Genomic DNA, 22674 nt, shown 5'->3' with positions numbered 1-22674 from the left:
TTGAAAGTGTGTTCAATACAATGCTTTCTCTCAGCATACACATCAGACTTCAGACCTGAGAACATCAGCTAGACAAAAAAAGCCTTTTCTACACTTACCAACAAATCTCGTACATGTCTATCAACTGTGTAGAAACATATCTTATGCAATTCCTCCTTCACATCAAAGCCCTAACAAAAAAAGAAGATACTCACTGTATGCAAACTGTACAAATGCAGCTGTACATTGATAGAATAAATGCACCTGCTTTCTTTCCAAAGAACACAACCTTTTACAAGCATGCTCGTGATATTCACTTCACCAGTTACTGAAGATGTCACAATAACTCAGTGATCTGTGTGATGTCTCCAGCATGCCTGGATAGAAAATGTGTACCCTTTAATACCTGACTTGCCAGAATCACCTTTACACTTTGCTGATCGTGACATCAGCCAATACCCATTCATGAATAGGCTCCCTCAGCATTCTGAAGGCATTAGTGATCAAAGCAGTTCTTTAAACCAAGTTAATTTTCACTGCAATACATGTATGTGGTCGAATCAGTACATCCATAAGACACTTAAATGCTCCCCATACTCTTAGCATTCATTTATTTCGTCAGTCATAAAGAAGCGTTAAGAACTATCAGCATGCTTACTGAACACCTCTCACCATATTTCTTAAGAGTTCTGAGGCCTCTCTGGTATTGTCCTTCAGAAGACGGTCATAGACCAGATTCAAACCTGTCTGAATAAATTCTTGAAGACTTTGAGCAGGATGCTGATGCATTCGGAAGAAGGTCTGGGCCTCTGGCATTTTGTTGCTTAAGATGGCCTCAGCAATGACTTCCTAAAAGGGGAAAAAAAATGGAACAAACCAATCTCATTAATCTTCAGTGTTACTATCTTTATAATCCCTATATTGATTTTTTTCCCCAATAGTTTACAGACATTTCCATAGTAATAATTTCCTTAAATATATTTAATAAGAATAGTAAAAAATGGATTACTCATTTTTACCTCTGGTGTCAGTTTTTCCCACATGTGGCTTTCTTCTAATGCAGGCAGGTCCTCATCAAGATCACTTCCTGTGTGTACCGTATTTATTTCTGGTCGAGGATATTTTCTCAGAAATTTTCTAAGTTTAATAATGTAATCAGTTAAAATATCTGCACCCTTCTGCAGGAATTCATCAGGTTCTGTCAAGAGCATCCAAGATATCAGTTAAACAGTGTCCTGGTTTCGGCTGGGACATGTCATCCCACTCTCTATAGTTTTCTCTAGCAAAACAAAATTGTCCCCTGGAATTCTGTCATTTTAATACTTCACTAGTATACCAGCTGTTACTCTATTCTTGTACCTTTTAGACTGTAGTTCAAAGAGCAACATTTCAGCAACTGTGCCAGCGTAAGCAGTCATGCTCTCCCACATCCAGTCTGCAACCCCCAGCAGCCACTGCTGCTTGCTTCTGTGCCACCCCTCGGGTTATACCGGGATGTGTGACTGCGTTGCCACACAGTAAATCAGACTGGAAGTGCCCAGATAAAAAATAACGTGGTAGGCTATTTTTTCAGCTGTATCAGTTTCTTAAACTAGTCTATTCCATTCCACAGCCACATAAATATTTGTGCCAGCGTATTTCAAGTGGCCGCATTGAGAAGAGAATGAGCAGCTGAGGGCTAAACTCAAGCCATTTAACTGCACTACCATCAAGTATCCGGCAATAGCCTGAAAGTCCCATTCTGCCATTCTTATGCATCCCAAAATGATTCTGTTGACAGGATCCTGTCTCGTCTGAGAGCCTGATCATAGTTGTTTGGGCTAACACAGATACTGTATTCAGATTAATTTCTCATGTTTCCCCTTAAATAACATCTTTCATTCACTTAACTCTAGCCCTTTTTTTTCCCTAATTCTATGCAAATTTAGGCTTTTAATTAAAAAAATTAGTTGTTCTTACTTACCTAAACAATGACACATTACATTACTACATATGATTCAAAATGAGTAATCTTACCCTCTGTGTGCACAAAAATTTCTTCAAGTTGCTTGCTAAGGAAAGTCAACGTGAGGTTTAGTAGCTGCTCAGAGAAGTGTTTACTGTGAGGCTCCATATCATTTTCTTTGATCGCTGAGCAAAGCAAGTTTAAAGCTGGCCTCAGCTCTTCCAAATCTGCAATATTTACATAAAAAGTTAAAACATCTGCATTCTACCATATGACTGATCACAAAAATTTAAAATTTAAGTTAAAAGTCATAGAGGTATGCTACAAAAATCTTCTAAAAATATGTCAAACAATATATGTAACATGCTTGGCCTTCACATCAAAATGCTTGTAATACATATGCCAATATCAGAATACAGCAAAAACCCCCACACATTATGCACCATTTCTCTTTTATTTTCCAGTAGAGAAGCTGCAATATAGCATCATCCAAACATACAAGAGCACAGGCAATTCAATCTGTGTTTACAAACACATAGCCGTAAATAGAAAGGCAATTAAATTTAAACCTCCACGTAGCTGAAAATATTTTACTTACTTTTCAGGTAAGACTGGGATGCACTATCAGTAGACTGTTCAGGTCCAGAGCAGGGTGCAGACAGATTGAAAAGACTTTCTTTGCTTTTTAAAAATAAGTCTACTGTGTCTAGCTGACGATTTTCCAAACCTGCCTAGACAAACATGCAGCAGAACAATTATGCATGTATTCTAAAAATATATATTGTACACTTACTGCTAGTATTTTTACTTTGTACTCAGTGACAAAGTATACACGCAGAAAAAAAGAAGAAATTTAAATTATATGTGCAACACCTGTAGCCTGAAATAACAAGGTGACCTGTTCAGTACCTGCCATGCTCCTTTAATAGGCTTTGCAGAAACCCTGCCCTGTCTCTTCAGAGACAAAATGTTAATTCAGCAATTTATTACAGAGTTTGATTTGGGATATAAAATAAGTACTGTGAGAATCAGGACTTTGAATAAGATTACAGCAACTGAAAATTACTGTCACCCTCCACCCATCAATTCACTTTCCATCACACCCTTCAAATAAAACCAAAAGAACCCTACCAAATGCCTTCATCTAAGCTCCCTCCCTCCAAACGCAACTGAAAACGTACACTGACACTGTACTGAATGGTGGTGCGGACAGACTGTTGCAGAGTCCCAGACTTCTGGAACAATGGTTTTTTTTAAACAAGAATCTCTGTCATCTAAAAGTAGAACTACAGCACTGGAAAACTGCAAAGACACAAGATTTGTTTTGTGGTCTGGTACATTAAAAGTATTTTATCACCTATTGTTAAGGGATACCAAGCAACATTTCATAGCTTTAAGTTCTTCTCTTGGCTTTACAAGAGTGGTACGATAAAAACTAAAATCTAATCCCAAGGATTTATTTTAATATTTGACATTTTGCAAGAGGACAAAAACTGCTGCAGAAATTGGGAAAAAATGCTTTTGAGTCCAATTAAGAGGGATTTTTGAGCATTGCTTAGTTTAGAAATTTTTTTCTTTTAAATGTGCATTAACTTTGTTGCTGTATTTCTTCTTTTGAGTATTCATCTGGGTTACTCAGGTTTTTTACTGTTTATTTAATAACTAAACCACTACTTTTTGCCCCTAGGTTACTGAGGCATGCTTTTAATTGTGTCTAAGAACGCCACTAAGATTGCTAAACTGCATTCATTATTTTAAAGAAGTATTTTTGGTATCTGTAAGACGTGAAACAGGTTTCTTTACCTCTAGCGCATGTATCGGAATTGAACATCGTTCCCATCCATTGAGATGACAAACAGAATCTACGACTCCAGCGCTGCCATAGATCATCAATCTATTCAAAAACTCTTCTTGAGTTAAACCAAACAGCACTAAGGAGAGACCATGCTCTAAATAAAAGAACCAAACCATAATTAAAAATATATAAGCAAGTTGCAACACAACAACATTTCTATCTACTGCCTCTCTTCCAAAATAATGACGCAAAGCTGCAGCGGCTCCATTTGGATTTCACCTCAGCAAGAACACATTAGAAATTAGCCAACAGCAGCCCGGCAGACAGGAAAGAAGAGCACTACAAAAAAAAAAAAAAAAAAAAAAAGCTTTTATCAGAAGCCTACATCAGTACAACTATGCAAAAAACCCCCTCACCCGTCAGAAGTAGACATAATGGCACCTCTTCACTGCAATCCACATAAAGAGTATTTTTGCCGAAGTAGTAATACATCACATCTTGCGACTCAAAATCCCAGAGAGCAAGAGTCAATCCTTTGTCATCTGTTAATACTACAAACAGGGCCTTAACTCCAGTTACCAATTTACACTCCAGTTTCACCACTTCTTGTGGTGCTTCTACAGGGATTTGTTTCCATTGCTGTCTTGCATCGTTGAGGTTTGTACCATTGCTTTGTAATGGTTTGGAAGGGGCCTGTGTAACAACCCGCGGAACAAAAGCCACCATCTTCTCCGAATTTTCACAGATTTCAGGATCATGATCTTCAAGATGGGTAAAAAACTGATACCAAGGTAAATTCAAGTCATTCACCAAATCTGGAGAACCTGGTCTTCTTCTCCTTACTGTATCACATAGTGAGGATAAGTGTGCCTTCCAGGACCTGGGGTGAAGAAAGAAGTTACCTATAATATGAGGTATTACTCCAAGAACAATGCAAACAAATAAATTTTTAAAGTTTCCTCAGTTAAATAATATGCATTTTAAGCTTATAGATTCCATCCAGCATCTTGCATTTTAACCTTAACATGTCCTGTTTATTTCTATTTAAATACTGTTTGCATTAGCTGACAAAGTCCATGAAGCTGATCATTTTCAGTAGAAAATTTCATTTTCCTCCCAGAAAATGCCCCCAGCAATTAAAAAAAAAAAGTAGAATGAAATTAATTCCAGAATTGAGTATTCAATACATTTAGATTGAGTTAGAAGTAACATATTTTATTAGTATTAATACCTCTAATACTAAGGGTCACAACACGGTTAAAATTTTTTACATGAACACAAAATATTTTAAAGTCCACATGCATTCATCTGTGCTAAACACGCAACAAACTGTAAAGTACTTGGAACACAAAAATCTGTCAATACTGGTTCAAACTAAAGGTAACACCCTAAACAGTAATTACTATTTGGAAGCTGTTCGATGACATATGTAAAGTTGCCTCGGTCCATTTCCTAACATCATCCTAATATTCAAAAGATTTAAAGCAGAATGAGCGGATTTTACTTGCCACAACTAAGATTAAAAAAAATTCAGCAGTTTATTAATCAATGATCTAAAGGAGGCAAAAACCAGCCTGTTTTAGAAAGCATTTTCATTACGTACCTGTCTGTGCGGAAAGGCAATGACAAAAGCTCCATGCTATAGTCAGAACTAGCAAGGTCATCCTCATCAAGTCCTTCAGGAGGCTTCACCGGAAGGTTTTCAGAATCTCTCTTACAGAGCAAATGCCCAGGGAACTGTCTGCAAAGAAATAAATATTAAATTTCATCTCCCTCAGATGATTTTTTTTCCTTCATGTTTAACTCCTCCAGGAGCTATCAGCGAAGCAGTTTTCTCTCAGATTAATAGCATTCACAAAAATGTATCCAGGTAAGCCATCAAAACCTGATGCTATTTCCTTTGAGGTGGACACCACCTCTAAATTACAACCTAGTCCTAATTTATCAAGCAAAATCAGTACAGCTGTATCAGAATAGTTTAACAATCCCATACCCTACATACACTATTTCTAAAAGGTGCTACCAATCACCACTAGCACTAATTGACAGCACGTATCCTAATCATCCTACGTGAAGTTCAATACAAAGTTTTTCTGTGTGTTAAAGTAACATAGCATAAATTGGAGCAAATAATAATGGGCAATCTTTAAACAAATATGAAATTTCCGCTCTACCACAGAGCCAGAACTCAAAATAAAAAGCTGACAGCATCTCCGCTATTACAGGACCAAGATTAGGCACTTCTTAATGTTAGTTGTACTCAAAACTTCCATTTAGGAATTCTGCTGCAAACGTACCTGAAGTACATGTTTAGATCCACGGAGATGGCATAGTTGGAAGAACTGATGATCACAGCAACGCTGAGATCACGCGACACTTTCACCGCAGTGAGTGGTGATGTGATGGCTGGACTCCGGTCCTCATCCTGCACGTCTCCCTGGCAGAGTGCTACGTTGACGTCTGCTAGTTTTGCACCATCAACAGAGTCAAATATGTCTTCAAACAGCGTCAAAGAAAACACCAGGCCTCAGATTGTCCAACAAACAAGAAATTACATAGAAGGGGAAGAAGGAGAATTTCTGCTAACTTTGTGGTCCAAGCCAATCTCTGCACAACAAAACATTTAGAATTGTTTTACAAGAGCATTCTAAGCTCAGCTAGGATCAGAAGTGAATTGTGCTAGGTGCTGCAAAAACACGCAACTTGTGCCATCTCAAAAGAGTTAATTTATACTTAGAAGTGAACTGGGACAAATATATATTGGCAGCTATATAATTAGGAGTAAAAAGTAACCTGACTTTATTGCATTTTTTTACATACGTGTCAGAAAAAATTGACAAATAGGTTAAAGTTGAGCACCTTGTAGAACAGTTTGCCAGATTTGAGCTCCTGTTCTTTAGAACACAAGAGACAGCTACCTGGTTTCCAAGCTGTGATTCCCTGCATATCTGTAGAGAATTTCTAAAGGATCTAATTAAGAAAAGAAAGGCTAATGACATAGACTTAAGCCTGTTATACACAGATCCATATATCAAAAACGCTGCAAATCATTACTCCAGTATGAAACACATTTCCAGTGGCATGTTGAGAAACTACATTTGATACATGACTATGGCATTTTTTACTACGTTAACTAGCACTCTGCTACACAACCCCTTTATTGAAAGCATCTTCAAAACAGACACTTGAATTTTGTTCAAGAAATTTCTGCTTAACCCTGACAGAAAAGAAAAATGACTTTGTTCTTCCAGATCATTTACACTGAGAGCTAGTCTCTATTGCAAAGGATACAAATCCAGCCAGAACTATCTAACAGAAACAGGATCCCCCTGCAGAATTGTGTATCTGTTATTCTTTCCAAAACTTGTGGAGGCAAATCAAGGGTAAAGCAGTCACATGTCTCTAAGGGTGAGTCTTTTCCAGGAAAGGTAAGATGCACAACAATAAACTTATTGAGCAGAAGAATGCATTTGTTGCTTCCAAAAGACAGTATCCTCAAAGAGAAAACTGAAGACAGGCCTGTAAATTTAAAGATATTATAGGATTATAGTTATCTGGTACTTTTGATTTGTAAAGATATCTCAAGAAAATTACAGCTCAAATTCATTGCCTCTGCTACTGTCTTAATAAAAGCTGGGATTGGGGAGGGAGGGGCTTGTTTTGTTTTAAATCCCACTTTCTACGTCAGGAGCACTAATTTTAGAACAGTTTCCTAAAACAGTGCAGGCCTTTTAGGTGGACGATACTATGAAGAACACAAAAAGTCATCACAAAATAATATTTCAGTCAGCACTGAAAATAAAAACTACAATCTTTGGAAATAAAAATACTTTAGCAAGGGAGACTGTTTAAGAACATGTAAAACAACAAAGGTCTAGGTCCTACAAAGACTGTGCATTCTAACTGTACACTATGTTTGCTAAGCATAGAACATAAACACATAATTAGTCCTTGCAGGATTAGTGAGGAGCCCTATCTGTTTTCTTCCCATCAGTTCCAATATTAAAGGCAAAATTTGAGATAGCAGGGTTGCATGAATATGTTTTATTAAAGTTTATTTTTAACTTTGTATCATCCAAACACCTTACCCTACAACAGTTTAATTCCCTCTAACAATGTCATCTTTGAATACAGAAACGTCTCTATTAGTTTTCAAGTTCATTAATACTGCTACTGATCACTTTAAATCAGTGTGAAACTATTTGACACTTCCCTAGTGTTCAGTCCTACTGCCTCCATTTGTTTCACCAGCTGAAGCAGAATCAGACCTATAATAATTTCAAATATGGAATACACATTGAAATTTACTCACTAATGTTTTTAGCTTCAAGGAGCTTTTTAAGTGTATCTTCCTTACAACAGTGCAGGGAAATCGGGTTGTATTTTCCATCTTCTACAGTGAACTCATAGACAAACAGTTCATGACTTTTACTAAGAGCCAGTATTTTTGTCTTGTCTGCTTGCAGATCATCATCTTCCGTATTCTCCCACAAGAAGCTGAAGATACAACATTCAGTACGTTTACTGACCTTATTCTCTTTCTGCATTTCACACACTGAACAGTTCTGGAAGTATACTAATGACGGACAGTATAATTTTAATCTTTTGCAGTAAAGATTCTGCCGCCGCCCCATCCCTCCCAATATTACAACATATTTCATCCCTAGCAGAGACTGCAACACAAGATAGCGCTTGAGGAATCCCTACTTCTCTTCCTCTCAATACAGGGTTTTTCTATCCTTGTGTGTTTCTTTCCTTTAGTCATCCATGACATGCCACGTGAGTGATGCTCTGCTTCAGGACTTCTAGGAGGAGGAACACCAGCGCTGCCAGCTAGGGAGAAGCAGAGCACATTGCCCATTTCCATACATTTTGTCTCCTCGTTTCTTGGGCTGCGAAACTCTTCAGGTGTCTGTCTCCACACCTGCTCTCGTACAGAGAGGGGAGCAGGCAGAGAGGACACAGCTAGAAGGCCACTTAGGACGGTGCAGAGTGAAACATGAGACTAGAGCACCGTAACAGTGTTGGTATTGCTTGACACTGCAGACATTTAGAATTGCAACGTGACTGTGGTTTTGACTCAGCATTAAAAGCTACTAAAGCAGATTAAAAACATCTTGTGATCACTGAGTGTCACACACAAGAGCTTGCCCCTGACCAGCAGACAAGGAAGTCAAGCAGTCAGGGCACTATGAAATTTTAAGCCAGCAACTCGACAAAACCAGATGAATTTTCTTCTTTTGTTTTTTTTTTGATCTACTATAATGAATACACCCACAACTAAACAAGTAAGTAGATATAAATCAATGTCCCCTGCAGCAACGGGATTTTAAGTGGAGAGCATCCCATTTCAAGGTAGGGTTTTAAAGTTCCCCTCAGTCTCCTGCAGCTTTCAGGGCCTGCCCCCGCCTCTGCCGGACTGCTCCCTTTCGGGGAGCGCCCTCAGCCCCTGGGGTCCACCCGGCGCCTCTCACCAAAGCAGAGCGACGCCGGGGGACCCCTCCCGGCCTCCCCTTCCCCTGCTCGCCCCCTGCCACTTACTCAGCCCAGGCTCCCGGGAGGACGCTGCCCTGGGCCCGGCCGCCTCCGCTCGGCACCAGGGACTCCAGGTAGATCCCACCAGGGACCAGGAGGCTGCCCAGAGCGTCCTGGCCCCTGCTCAGCCGGACCCAGGCTGCATCCCGCAGGGAGCTCTGCGCCTCCTCCGAGAGGGACGCCAGCAGTACGGGCAACTCCCGCTTCGCCCCCTCCATCCTCCTCAGGGAGGGCCGTCACCCCCGGCCTAACGAGCGCCCGCACCCCAGCCCACCGCCATCTTGGACGGGGCAGCCCTTCCTTCCGGTCAGCTGACAGAGCTGACCATTGCCGTGGCGCGACTACAACTCCCAGCAGGCACCGCGGCCCAGCACCGGCGGGCGGGGGGGGGCAACGCGAGCTGGGAGTTGTAGTCTCCGTCAGCGCCGGCGGGCGGGAACCGGGCTGCCGCCTCCTTCGCTCCCTGCGGCCGGTGAGACCACGGTAGGCGACTGCCTCCGGGGGCTTTATGCTCGTCACAGCACCTGGGGACACGGTTCTGCGCACAGCTGAGCCGTCTGAAGAAGCTCGAAACCCATGGCAGCTCCACAGAGCCCAGGCACAGCAGACAGCGCTGCCCGGGGTTGCTGAGACCCCTCGGGCTACCGCAGGTAGCCCGAGGGGTCTCAGCAACCCCGGGCAGCGCAGTGGGACCCCCGGGAACGGCATCCCCCAGCAGCAAAACTCCGCAAAGGCTGAGGGAACAGCTAACCACGCCCACTGCCCGCCCCTGGGCGGAGCGTCTATAGCCTCACCCCGCCCCTCAGACCCGGCCTTCTGGCCCCGCCCCGCGAGGAACTTCCCGCTGGCGGCGGCGGTGGACGGTGGCCGCGAGGGTCCGGTTCGCGCTCTCCCATGGCGGAGCGGGAGGATGTCGCTGGTGTTGGGGTTGCTGTCGCACACGCTGAGCAGGGTGCTGTGGTACTCCGGGCTGCGTAGGGGCTGCCATGCCCGCCGGAGCCAGGCCATGGAGCAGGACAAGGCGCTCGAGGTTTACGGTGACTGTCGTGGGGCTGTTGGGGGTTCAAGGGTCGTCCCTCGGGGAGGCCTGGGGTGAGGGGCCGTGGGGCGAGGGTCGTGAGGGGCCTGCGAGGGGCTGTGGGGCGGGGGTCACGGGGGTCTGTGAGGGGCCGTGGGGCGGGGGTTGTGAGGGGCCCTGGGGGCCCTAGGTGCTGTGCCCTTGGGGGGTGTGAGGTGGGGGAAGCCAGGCCCTGCCCAGCCCTTGTGCGGGGCCGAGAGCTGTGTCCTGGGGTTGAGTGTGTGGGAGCACTCCTGCGGGGTCCCTGAGGGGCTGGAGTGAAGGTGGCTGCTCTTGATGTGGGGCAGGAAGGAAGTATATTTGGCTTGCTTGAGAATTGGAATCGCTGCCAGGGATGTGGGGCGGGGAGGGGTTACCCTTGGGGTGCTGGAGAGTCCAGGAAGCGTTAAGGGAAGGGTGAGGGCCTGTCTTGGGTGCCTGCTAGCTTTCCCCAACCCCACCGCCAGCCCCAGGCTGTGTCTGGAGATGGGGTGGATGCTGTGACCTTGGGATGGGGTGTGTGCCGTGGTCACTGTTAGAATCCTGAGCAAGGAGTGTGCCAGGAGAACTGTCTTAATGCACTGCTTGACTGGTGGGTGATGCTGCTGCTTCCCAGCTCCTGAGCGTGTGGGAAAGGGGCTGGACTGCTGCTGGGCTTGCTGGGTCCCTGCGTTGGGGGGAGTTACCTTAGTGTTTCATCACCTTAGACAGAAGAGGAGCTGGACACACCTGGAAAGGCAAGTAATTCCAGAAAGGTCAGCCGGTTAGTCCAGCGAAATGGAAATTGCTGTTACTGAATGACTGAGTTTTTTGTAAAATATGGAGAGACTTCACCTCTGGAAATGCTGCATGTAGGATCTTGGAGGATTCCAAAAACATTGTCAAGCTTCAAGGCACTGTTATTTTGTAGGCAGTTAGGAGTAGTGTGAGGATTTCATGCAGCACTGTACACAGTTTTATCTAAAAAGAAGAAGAGAGGAAACAATGTCAAACAAACTCAATTTTAAAACTTGAGTGATGTTTAAATATAGGTACTTTAACACATCAGTGGTTCTAAGTAATAACTTAGGTTATGAACCTTAAGCATGTAAGTAGTCCTGTTGATTTCAGTTCATCCATAGGGTTATGCTTGTGCGTGATCTTTGCAGAACTAAAGCATCTGTCTGTGTAAAATTTAGATTTAAAAGACCAGAGGCGTCTATGAAGTGCTGCCGAACTAAATCAACTTTAGTGTTCCTCTCACTGCTTGGTGAAGTAATTGATTTCCTCTTGGGCCTTTTCACATAGAAAGAGGATAAAATTTAAAAATAGAGGAAGAAATGTATCAGAAATTACAAGGAAAGGTCTGTGTGAAGATACTTATGTTGTATGTATATGTGAAGTAATTTCTTGTTTGGCTAGACTTCAGTAGTTGTCTAAGACCTTAAGCAAAAAGTGATACTAGAGCCAGAACAATGGAAAAAAGGTGAAAATACGTTTTTATTGGTCTGAAAAATGAGACTATTAATCTGTTTGCTGGTAAACATTCTAATAAAGCTAGACAGTTTATTTGCTTGTTACCATCATGATCCTTAATGTAATTGAGGGGACGGTTACCAGTTCTTTGGGAACACAGAACAAATAGCCTTGTGACATGTGCTGTGTCTTTTAGGTTTGTAATTCAGCAGCATCACATCCTTATGATGTAGACAGAGAAACAGAGGCTGGGGGCTTCAGAATGATTCAAGCAATTGTCTGCTTCCCTGGAAGTCAGGGAACGGGGCTCAGTTCTCTCATTCATCCCAAGTTTTGTTTTATGGTACGAGTGATGACAACTTCCTTTGGAAAGGAAGTGTTTCCCAGCCCTGCTGAAAGGATTACCTAGGTCTTGAGAGCAATTTGAGTAGCCCTTGCAGGAGGGTGAGAGGTTCTGAGAAGGTGAGGTGAGTACCAGGAGTGAAAGCTTATACAACTGTACAAATGTAAGTCTTTTCCTTGCTCACAGGTCAGAGACTTTAGGGTATAGCTCTGACTTCAAGCATACCCTTCTCAGACAGATGGAGACATGAACTATACCGTTCCTGCCCGCTGGCTGCCTGCTTCCTGCCTGCCTGGAAGTAACACAGCAATATTAGTGCCATGTTGTACTATGCCTGTGATCCCTGCTGAGAGGCTGGGCCTATCAGCTTAATGGCAGGAATGCCCTGAAAGCAGCTTTGCAGCTCTCAAGAGCTGAGTGGGTCTGTCTGTACCTGAAGATAGACTGAAGTAATGTGCCGTAGTGAAGGCTGGTGTCGCATTTGCTTTAGCAATACAGTTAGCTGTTGTAGTAGAGCTATGGGCAGGGCTACACTAAAAATAACATCACTATAGCTAGCTAAAAATACCTACCCATTCTTTTTTTTTTTAACCTGTTTGTTTTTTTTTTAAAACCGATCTTAACTATCCCTTTAGTTACCTTATTTATACCAGAAATGCTTGTACTTGCATTTCTAAGGGGCAAACAACTGCATACAAGGCAGAAGCGAGTGAGAAGTGACAGCTGGGAACTTCCTAGGTTTGGCCTTCACTGTCAAAATTAGTGTTTCTTTAAGTTATGCTGCGTACATGGCACAGATGTGAATGGGCTAGAGATCTCATTGCCTTTCCTTCTATGCTACATTACTCAGCAAACACACTGAAATGCAGAGACTTATTTTTTTCAGGCTCTTAGGAAATTTACTGAATTCATATACTCTCTTCTGCGTTATTTTTTGGTGTCCTATAATCATTGTAGCTTTTGAATATTACTTTAAAACCTTTTGCTCTATGGAAAAGCGACAATAAATGTAATTCGATTTCATTGTATGATGAAACCTCCTTAAGCTAATCCAGAACACATTGCTTCTATAAAAGGCAATGCTGCTTATCATTTTCTATTCAGATACATTAAACCTAGTTGATCCCCACATTTTACAAGCTAAGGAAGTGACCATTGATACAGATAAATATGGATTAGTGCATTATTTTTGTATTGGCTTTCGTTAAGATGGCTTCAAAGTCTTATCTGTGAGGCCCAGGCTGGGAAGCGGAGAGAAGAAGATGAGAAGGAAATCTGGCTTGTCTTCTTAATAAGTTAGATTTTGAAAAACCTGAAAAGCAAGCAAACCTAACTGAAATACTACATCTGTGTATATCTTTTGGATAGGCTAATATTATATGACCTGTAGTTCTAAAGGTAATACATATCCTTTAATAGGCATGTTTTGATCTCTTTTTATTATAATGGGATTGTAAAAATAATAGCAAGTTTAGAACTGGAATGTGAAAAATATGTGCACAGTGAACAGCAAATGCCTCAATTTGCCTGGTTCTGAAGGAACTTGTGAGATAATGTATCACTGATATTTACAGCTCTGTCTTTTCTGAAGAGGAGCAAAATAAACAATGCTGGGAAGATGGTTTCTAATAAAAGGTTTTCTACCTTTTATTAAATTCAGGAAAGCTACTTTATTGTTGGTCACTTGTCTTCTGCTTTAGATATAATCCGTACTATCCGGGACCCGGAGAAACCTAATACTTTAGAAGAACTGGAAGTGGTAACAGAAAGTTGTGTTGAAGTGCAAGAGATAGGTGAAGATGAATATCTGGTTATCATCAGGTTTACACCAACAGTACCTCATTGCTCTTTGGCTACTCTCATTGGTAAGATTTCTGTTTCATTAGATCTGTAACAATGAGCATAAAGTTAATTTTAGGTTGTCTGAATAACATCAGTCTTAGTTAAAATTCAGTATTGCTTTGCCAGCAGTTTGACCAGGAATTTCATCTTGAGAACCCTACTAGCAATGCAAACAAACAAAAAACGGAAGAAATGTGGGGACATCCATCTGTTTTTATCAAGTTAGGGAAACTCTTCAAAGAGCAGCTATCAAAAATCTACTGGGAAGTGGTACAGAATTCCTTCTTTATATTCTCCAAATTATTTTAGTAATGTTAAATTGAAAATTTGTCAGCTCTTACGTTTAAAAAAATATTAAAACTTTACGAATGTCTCCCTTATCTTTCCCTTACCTTATGGGCTGTTCTCTGTTCCCACGCATGTACAAAAAACTCCACATGCAATCCAAGAATGTAAAAAAAAGTTCTGAACTGTGAGGAGATTGAAAGCGATTAAGTTGAATGAGAATCTACACTGGCTTATTTTGCCTTTTTTTTTTTTCCTTATTATTTGTGGTGAGATTACATCTGAAAAATCAGGTCTGAGATCTCTGAAATGATTTGTAAATGTAACAAGGTTAGCAACTCGTACCGTTATATATCAATACTAAGATTTCTCAGTCGTTTTAAAGATTTAAGGGAAAATAAGTCTTTAATTTAATTTAATGAAGAAGTACATGTATTTATGCCGAAATAAACCTTTGCAGCTTTATGCAGAAAGTAAAGTATAGATAGTAAAGCATTAGCATGCCAAAGAGTAATAATTTATTTATAGTTTGACCGTGTTAGGAACGTTAGTGGGTTCAGGCTCAGACCTGAGGATCAACGATGTACATGTCAAATCTTAAACTTCGTGCTAATCATGTTCTCAGCACTTAAACGTCAGCCAGGTCTTTAATGTCTGTTTGATTGTGCAGTCGTTATAAGTATTGTGTGACCTCTGAAGCACAGTTCCTCATGCTGTTACAGGAAAGGGTTATAGTAACTGTTTTAAATAGTTGGGTAGTATATGTAAGAATGTGGGCAGTAAACAGGGTTTTTTTTTCCAAACTTCCTTATCTGTACAGAGTACTCTAAGCTGGTAGTTCTTCTGGGGAGTATTTTCTATTGCCGTTACCACTGGCTCGGCCTGAGGACAAACTGGGGCTGCAGTATGGCGTTGTCCATGAGTAGCTCATCGCAAAGCCACGCCTTGTGGTTAAACTGCAATGGGCTTTTGCTAGGGGCGTCCCCAAACTTGGATCTCGCTCCCAAAGATGAATCACAACACTCCTCTGCTCAGTCTGTACGTTCGACATTAAATAGTGAAGTTATGAGCTTGAATTGCCCCCAAGTCATTGCAGGCTTGTGTTCTTCAAGCAATTTATGTTGGATTTTTTTAACAAATGTTAGAAAACAAAACAAGCATTCTTCTCAGTACAGATGCAGCCACAGTGACAGCTGGGAAGCTCTGTCAAAAATATAGAAGAAAGCTGGAAATGGAGGAACTTGTCTGTATTTAGTGTTTCTAGGAGGTGTTTCAAGACCAGAGACGACCTAAGCTTGTAAGGCAGGTATGAGCTTAACTGAGAAGCTACACCCAAAGGGTCAAACCACAAATTATTTAGTCTACTCTGTGGCTTGTGCTGCTCAGAATACAAAAGGAGAGGGTTGTCAATTATACTGGTGTTTTTTGATTGTTAAATACGGATTCTCTGAAAATGCACCTCAAACCTTGAATTTTACAAGAAAATCTCTTATCTGTTTTATTTAAACAGGCCTTTGTTTAAGAATAAAACTTCAGAGATGTTTGCCTTTTAGACATAAGGTAAAGTATCTTCTGGAACTTGCTTTAAACTACATGAATGTATGCCAAGTTCTCTTTAAAAGAGTGTGTGCTGCAGGATCCAGTAACTTGCAAGCTGTTATTAAGGATGGGGTCTTTTTAAAGCTTGTCGTTTGCCTATGGAGGGAGAGAATGTTGGAGTACAGTGTAGCACCTGAAGGGATCTGTGAATAACTGTGGCTCTTGCTTTCCTTTACAAAAGACCGTTTATTGCTGCACTTCTGAAATACACTGTGTTTCAAGGGATTTCCTCACCAGCTGTCATTCGGGTTCTTGCTTGGTTGAAGAGAGGGTGTTTTCAAATCCAATGTTACAAAGAATCGAAGTCGTACCCTTGCCTTGGGGAAAATGAATTTGGCCTTCTGCAGTATTTCAATACATCTAAGCATCATAAATATAAAATATTAATAGTTACTGACTCTGCTGTACCATTTGGAATATCTGAGAGTTGTCTCCAGTGGACCAACCATCTGTGAGCGAGCAGCCCTGAAAGCAGGAGAACTACTCTGTTCTCAGTTAGAAACCGATTAAGGAGAGTTCCGCTACTTTATGTAGGCATCATTTAGGAAGTAAAAACTTCAGAACAGGTTCATAAGAGTTTAGAAGAACTGCAGAATTCAAAACTGGAATTGCATTGAGGGAATCTCTTTATGACCTGTGTCTTAGGAACTGTTGTATAGACAGCATACGGGCCTGACCCTGGTCAATATACTGTCCCTAACAGGGGCCAGCACTGGCTATGCTGCTGGAGTGTAAAAAAACTGTATAGAAAACAAGGGGTTAATATAACCTTAAAGAAAGCTGTTGGGGTCTTGGCAGGAACTAAGAGTAGACCTTTAATGACAAACATAGACCTTTAGAAACTTGCCCAAAATAATTTAAAATATAAATTAATTAGCTGAGAATTTCTGGTGTTGATTTTTTGTTGTTGTTTTGTTTTTATAGTTGCTAGCTTCATCTCTGCAGTTAAACAGTGTAAAGTGAGACTTGCATTTCTAGAAAATTAAGTGGACAGTGATTTGTTACACTGGACACATGGTAGCAAATAGGTTTAGCTTCAGCGAGATAAGATAAAAGGCATAGGATTTGTTTACTTGGTTTTCCTTTGGTATGTCAGTTTTATGAGATCTCCTTGCAGTTCAGCGTGTGAGGGGTTTTTTGTTGTTTTTTTTTGTTGTTGTTGTTTTTCCCAGGCCTGTTAAATGCATGAAGTGATTTAGGTCTGTTTAGATTCTAGGCTTATAATCTGTTCCCATGCAGGAAATAGATACTGCATTACACTACCATTTTCAAATAGAATATCTGTGATTCTTATCATTGAGCAAAACTTATTAGGAATATCTTATTAGGAATCTCTTCCTAAGGATGCCTTTTCAAGAGTGCTTAGCTTGTGAAAGTGACACTTGCAATTCTGGTGGCTTTTAAACAAATTGTTCCTGAGTTGTGGCCTGCAGAGAACTTGTTAAGAAAGTAGTGCCAATTCTCCACTCTGTTTCCAGTAGCCTAACTGCAATTACTTTTTCACAAGAGCAGTTGATATTAGTGAGGAATTAATGCCTCCACAATTTTGAAGAAAGATTGTTGTGGCCTGTCTGAAATGGGGGAGGAGATTGTCTTGTGACTGTGTTGCGGTGAAGTCTAAGATCAGCTCTTGACGTCGATCCCCTTTCGTTGTCTGTGAACATTTTTAGAAGTATGAATTACATACATTGTATGTGTACTGTACAATTATTTTCCAGTGATGAATATATTCCACTGTTGATGTATGCATCTAACATTAATGATCTCTCCTCTAGCTGGAAATCTACATATCTGAAGGTACACATTCCACTGAAGAAGACAGTAAGTAAAGCTTATGAATGAGTGCTGCTCTAGACTGTGTGTTTGCGCTCTTTTGAGAAGTCCTTTTCTTCCCCTACCTTACTATCCTTTTCAGAAATGAATACACTGTTAAAGCTTTAAAATGAAACATGTAGTTGAGGCTGTCTCAAAAGCTGTATTGGTACTGTGAACATATGCTTGTTGTTGTTGTTTTGGGTTTTTTTAAGCAGACAAAAAAACCCCCACAGTTCTTTCAGGTGTTGAGTTGTGTTTATACCAAAAGAAGTTGCTACTGTGCTGCTGAATAATTAACATGAAGAACTTCCTGACTGGTTGATCTCGCTATCTTAACATCATCATAACGAAAATCTGTTTCTCAGTCAATGTTTAAAATAAAACTTAGAGGAAATGGAAATTCTTTCAAAGCTATAGCCAATCACTGTCTTAAACAGCTGTTAAAGCCTTTGTCCAGGCAGTGTCCCAGGCTTTTCTGTTCCTAAGCATTAGATATCTTTGTATGGGGAAAATCGGTTCTTTTGATTAAATAACTAGAAATTGAACCTGGAGAACTTGGACTACTAATTTGTCAAGAATTTCACACTTGATTTTAAGACATGTCATTAGAGCATCTTGCATTCTTTTCCTAAACTAGAAAAGTAACAAAAATACCTGGTTTCTGGTGGTTGTTTTTTTGTGACTGAGCTTTCATTTGCTTTGTTCCCAATTTCCTATTAATCATCTGTCCTTTGACTACTGGCTCTTGAGCACCCTCATATTCTTCTTGTCTTGTCGTCCTTCTATTGTGTCTGGCGCAACCTTCTTATTCTAGGCCATGCGACTTGAATGTCTGCCCGTACAGTGCTTTATCAGCTATTGTACAAATTTCAGTTTTGGATATTATGCAAATAATATCTTCAACCTAAAGAGAAAATTGAAAAGAAAGTTGACACAATGCACTCTTACTGTACATTTCCTCAGTCTTTGAGCTGGCCATTCGCTGCGTTTGGAAAATCTTCACTGCACTATGATATCTTGCATTTGTCATGTTACGGATGCAGTATGTGTAAAGCACCACTGAAAACTGCTTCTGACTTTACTTTTCGTGTGATGTTTTGCAGTCAACAAGCAAATCAATGACAAAGAGAGAGTAGCAGCTGCGATGGAGAATCCAAACTTGCGTGAAATTGTGGAGCAGTGTGTTACAGAGCCTGACTAGTAGCTGTAATACCCACAGAGTTATCATTTTGATACATTTCTTAAAATATCTTTGTTTAAAAAAAAGGAAAATAATAATAATCAAGGCCTTGAGTTTAATACTTGAGTTCTTTTTATCTTCCACATGTTTTTTAAAAGAAATTGTTTATAAGATAGATTTAAATTATGATGAATTAGTCTCTAAAATAAAGTGAAGTGTATAGTGTTAAGAGTTTGTAATTTCTGGTGTCCAGAGAAATATTTTATGATTAAAACCAAAACAACACATATGTATTGCCTTCTGATAGACATTGTGATATAAATTCAGTTTTGGAAGTTAAATTTCTACATTGTTTCAATCACTGCACTGTAAAAATAAAACAGATTCTTGTACTGAAATGCTGCTTTCTGAGTTCAGAGATTTTTTTTTTTTTCTTTAAGCTTAGGTTTAGATTTCTGTTAGAGAAGGAAACATTTCATTCAACTTCTTTGTTGTAGATGAACACATTAAAGCTGAAATGAATTCAGAAAAAGAATTCGGAATCAAGGGACTGGACTAGAACAAGGTAGATTTTTACTGGGACACTATTCCTGCTAAATGTTTGTGCTTTTTTTTCCCTGTTAAGTGCATGTTTCTGATTCTGGAGGCTTTGCTTTAGAATTACCCTGACGGTAAAGTTTTCCTATGGACAAGATCTTGCCAGTTTGATCCTGCTTTTTCTTATGGCTTACCTGCGATGTGGAAGGTGAGAGAATCCTACAGCCCTTCATTCCTCTGGTTCCCACTGTCCTGCTGCTTTTTGCTGCTCCCTCACGAATCTTCTCTGGGGCGTCCGTAACGTTGCCAGCTGTCACATGTTTTCTCACGGGAGAAGTTCCCTCGGGTGAGTTTCCATTGCAGCTGTGGATTTGACCATGGATTTACCTTTCCCCGAAGAATTAGGCAGCTATTTCTCGCTCAGCTGTCCTTCTCCCGGTGGAAGCGATGTTCGGTGTCCGCTGTACAGCCACAGGAGGGCCTCAGTGCCAAATGTGTGTGCAGGGGGAGAGAGGCTGCTGCCACCCATCTCCTGCCCCACGGCGCTGACAACCCACTCGGGTGTCCCAGGGGTGTGTTATCTGGTCAAGGCATGGTAGTTATCCCCTGCAGTGTTTCATGAGAGATTTAGGGTAGCCGTTCCTACGTGAAACAGTGATTACTCTAGTGGGCTTGTATTTGGTTAAACGGTGAGAAATCCTTGGAGTTCGGTGCAAACATCTGTTGAGATTTTAGGGATTTATAACCATTTTAATAATAAGCCACATCAAGCTTTCCTGAAGGCATGAAATGATTGAATGGACTCCAGCTAGGCTACGCATTATAAACAGGGGGGGAAATGTTTCCCTTTGTAAAACAGTATGCTGACACATGTCACAGCTGTGCCAACAACAGCTCGTAATCGCCCTACTTTCAGTGCCAAAGTTATCTTAAAAAAAAGAAAAGGGAGGGGGGGAAGAACAACAATCCCCTTTTTCTATAGGTTACTGCACATCTGCAGGACCGTCAGTTCTAGCGTATGTGTGGATAATTACTTTTCTTAACTTCAGTTACTCAGCTTCAGTTAAATTTTACTTAAATTTCAAAAGCCTTTGTACCCTCATTGCTCACCCTGGATTTCGCTTGAGGGAAGTATGTGTGTCCTTAAGCAGCACTTTCTGCAGATGCTTCTGTGAAGTGTAATTAGATGTAAGCTTAAACGTGGGACGCTGCTCTGTCCACTACCTCAGGTATTCAGCAGAATGTGAAGGGAATTAGCTACTTGATGTTTGCATGAGAAACTAAAAACTTGATACTGTTTCCAAAATAAATAAAGAACCCATGGACCAATTTTTTTTTAAATCCTACTTTGGGCAAAACCTAAAATCTGTGTATTTAGACTCGTGCTGGAATGGTCTGTCATGAAGTATCCTAAAAGATGCATTTTGCAAGGTTTTCTGTTGGGTTTTTGTGTTTCTTTGGTTTGGTTTTTTTTTTTCAGCTGGGAAGACTCATTAATGGTAACTACTTCTGTAAAATAATTTCTTTTCTATCAAAAGCAGGTGGAGATGTTTTCCTATGATAAGGTTCACAGTTTTGCTGTGCCATGCCGTTAAAAAAAAGTATAGAACAAGAGCAAGGTTTTTCTTCCCCACTGTTTACACTTTAATAAACTAGTTAGATGGTAACCATTGCGAATTGTAGTTTCAGTAAATGCATTTAGGGGTTCAGTTCAATGTAAAGGATTTATTCTGTGTAGTTACTTGTCATCATCAGCCCAGCAATTCTAATACAACTCTTCTTCCAAAATTTCTGAATTGCTAAACCATGATGTGCTGTGATGCTTGTACTGTTCCTTGCCACTTCTGCTTTCGTTTATTGCTCCGTAAGACTTGCTGTCGTGCATCGTATCCAAAATGGCTTCGAGGCAATGTCTGCAAGTCTGCACAAAGTCAGTTTAAAAGAGAATAATACTTCATATAGAAGAGTCGCTATTTCCATTTTAAAATTAAATCTAAACTGACTTTGTTTCTATCGAGTTGAAGCAATCTGTAGGGTTTTTTTTTTCCTTTTCAAAAGGAAAAAACCAGAAGCAAAGGATTTTTTAACTATTAATGATTTCTGGAGAGAAGGAAATGAGCAGAGCTAGAAGTGTTTTGGAAGTGTTGTCCCACGAGGGGGAGCACTGAGAAAAGATCACAGAATCACAGAATGGTTTGGGTTGGAAGGGACCTTTAAAGATCATCGAGTCCAACCCCCCTGCCACGGGCAGGGACACCTTCTTGCACTAGGTCAGGCTGCTCAAAGCCCCATCCATCCTGGCCTTGGACACTTCCAGGGATGGAGCATCCACAGCCTCTCTGGGCAACCTGTGCCAGTGCCTCACCACCCTCACCGTGAAGCACTTCTTCCTTACCTCTCATCTAAATCTCCCTCTTTCAGTTTAAAACTGTTACCTTGGTCCTGTGACTTCAGGCCCTGGTAAAATGTCTCTCTCCATCTTTCTTATAAGCCCTCTTTAAGTATTGAAAGGTCTCCCTGGAGCCTTCTCTTCTCCAAGCTGGAAAACCCCAACTCTCAGCCTCTCTCCATAGGAGAGGTGTTCCAGCCCTCGGATCGTTTTCGTGGCCCTCCTCTGGACCCGCTCTCTGTGTTCAGGAGCTTTCAAAAAACCTGTGCTCATGTTCCTCCTTCTTTTTATTTTCCCTTTTTCGTTCCTTAAAATCAATTCTTTTCTCCTCAAAGGGAAGCCTAGCGCACGCACCAGCAGCCAAACCCAGGGCTGTATCCCAGGTCCTGGCCCGGTGCCGGCGCAGAAGATGGCTGAGAGCGCGCAGGCTCCTGGCAAGGGTGAGGGTAACCGCAGCTCGGAGGCTGTTATTATTTGCTGTTTGTCTTTGCTTTTTGTGGGCTGTTTCATAATGGTCCAAGATGTAAATATATGGGGGCAGAGATAATTTTCTTTATCAGAATTCCAAGTTACACTGGTTTAAAGCTGCCATTAGAGACTGGGGAGTTGTCCCTCAGAGCTGTCTCTTTATCTTCTAATTCCACATTTTATGTTTTTTTGCCTTTAAGCAGAAACTTTCTCAGAAAACTTTCCTCCCTTGAGAAAACTTATTTGTTACCGCCAGACATCCCAAAATAGCACTTACATGCCTTTTTTTCTCTTTGTCTCCTGCCATACCAAAACTTCCAGGTTTGATCTTTCATGCCGATACTCGGGAACTAGATGTTCCCAGATGCGAGAGGTCAGTTTTCAAGTGCGAGACTCAAGCAAAGAAGAAAAACCCTAAACCCTCTTGCATGTTTGTAGTAAGAGATGTAT

General features: G+C 41.1%; 2 protein-coding genes across 3 annotated transcripts in view; one reads left to right on the top strand and one right to left on the bottom strand.

The window, feature by feature from the left end:
• The window catches only part of SPG11 (SPG11 vesicle trafficking associated, spatacsin), a 34378-nt gene extending 26054 nt beyond the window's left edge, over nt 1-8324 (bottom strand). Inside the window, exons 1-11 of the mRNA XM_050903058.1 lie at nt 8032-8324; nt 7011-7238; nt 6017-6215; nt 5323-5460; nt 4136-4599; nt 3728-3873; nt 2523-2655; nt 1996-2151; nt 999-1177; nt 652-828; nt 99-170 (exon numbers count right to left, since the gene is read on the bottom strand). Of these exons, the coding sequence (XP_050759015.1) occupies nt 99-170; nt 652-828; nt 999-1177; nt 1996-2151; nt 2523-2655; nt 3728-3873; nt 4136-4599; nt 5323-5460; nt 6017-6215; nt 7011-7238; nt 8032-8266 (2127 nt within the window). The 5' untranslated portion in view covers nt 8267-8324. The remainder of the gene's footprint in view (nt 1-98; nt 171-651; nt 829-998; nt 1178-1995; nt 2152-2522; nt 2656-3727; nt 3874-4135; nt 4600-5322; nt 5461-6016; nt 6216-7010; nt 7239-8031) is intronic.
• Nucleotides 8325-10117: 1793 nt separating this feature from the next.
• CIAO2A (cytosolic iron-sulfur assembly component 2A) lies at nt 10118-19222 on the top strand. 2 transcript variants are annotated; one of them, XM_050903241.1, is made up of 5 exons: nt 10118-10291; nt 13810-13974; nt 15747-15796; nt 17611-17656; nt 18754-19222. In XM_050903241.1, the coding sequence occupies exons 1-5, from the start codon at nt 10165-10167 to the stop codon at nt 18849-18851; spliced, it is 486 nt and encodes a 161-aa protein (XP_050759198.1). In that variant the 5' UTR covers nt 10118-10164; the 3' UTR covers nt 18852-19222. The 2 variants fall into 2 exon arrangements, with proteins under 2 accessions (XP_050759198.1, XP_050759199.1); XM_050903242.1 differs by lacking the exons at nt 15747-15796; nt 17611-17656; nt 18754-19222 and adding an exon at nt 14078-14282.
• Nucleotides 19223-22674: the final 3452 nt, after the last annotated feature.

Source organism: Gymnogyps californianus, chromosome 11 (assembly GCF_018139145.2).
Source record: "Gymnogyps californianus isolate 813 chromosome 11, ASM1813914v2, whole genome shotgun sequence".
In the NCBI taxonomy this organism is placed as follows: Eukaryota; Metazoa; Chordata; class Aves; order Accipitriformes; family Cathartidae; genus Gymnogyps; species Gymnogyps californianus.
Note: the sequence above shows the minus strand (reverse complement) of the source record. Positions and strands in the feature narration are given on the sequence as shown.

What these genes read in the sequence shown, in the direction of transcription:
- CIAO2A (XM_050903241.1), top strand. Translation starts at nt 10,165, where the DNA reads ATGTCGCTGGTGTTGGGGTTGCTGTCGCACACGCTGAGCAGGGTGCTG. An exon ending in CAAGGCGCTCGAGGTTTACG is followed by an intron (nt 10,292 to 13,809) that starts GTGACTGTCGTG and finishes CTTCTGCTTTAG; the next exon opens with ATATAATCCGTACTATCCGG. An exon ending in ACATTCCACTGAAGAAGACA is followed by an intron (nt 17,657 to 18,753) that starts GTAAGTAAAGCT and finishes GATGTTTTGCAG; the next exon opens with TCAACAAGCAAATCAATGAC.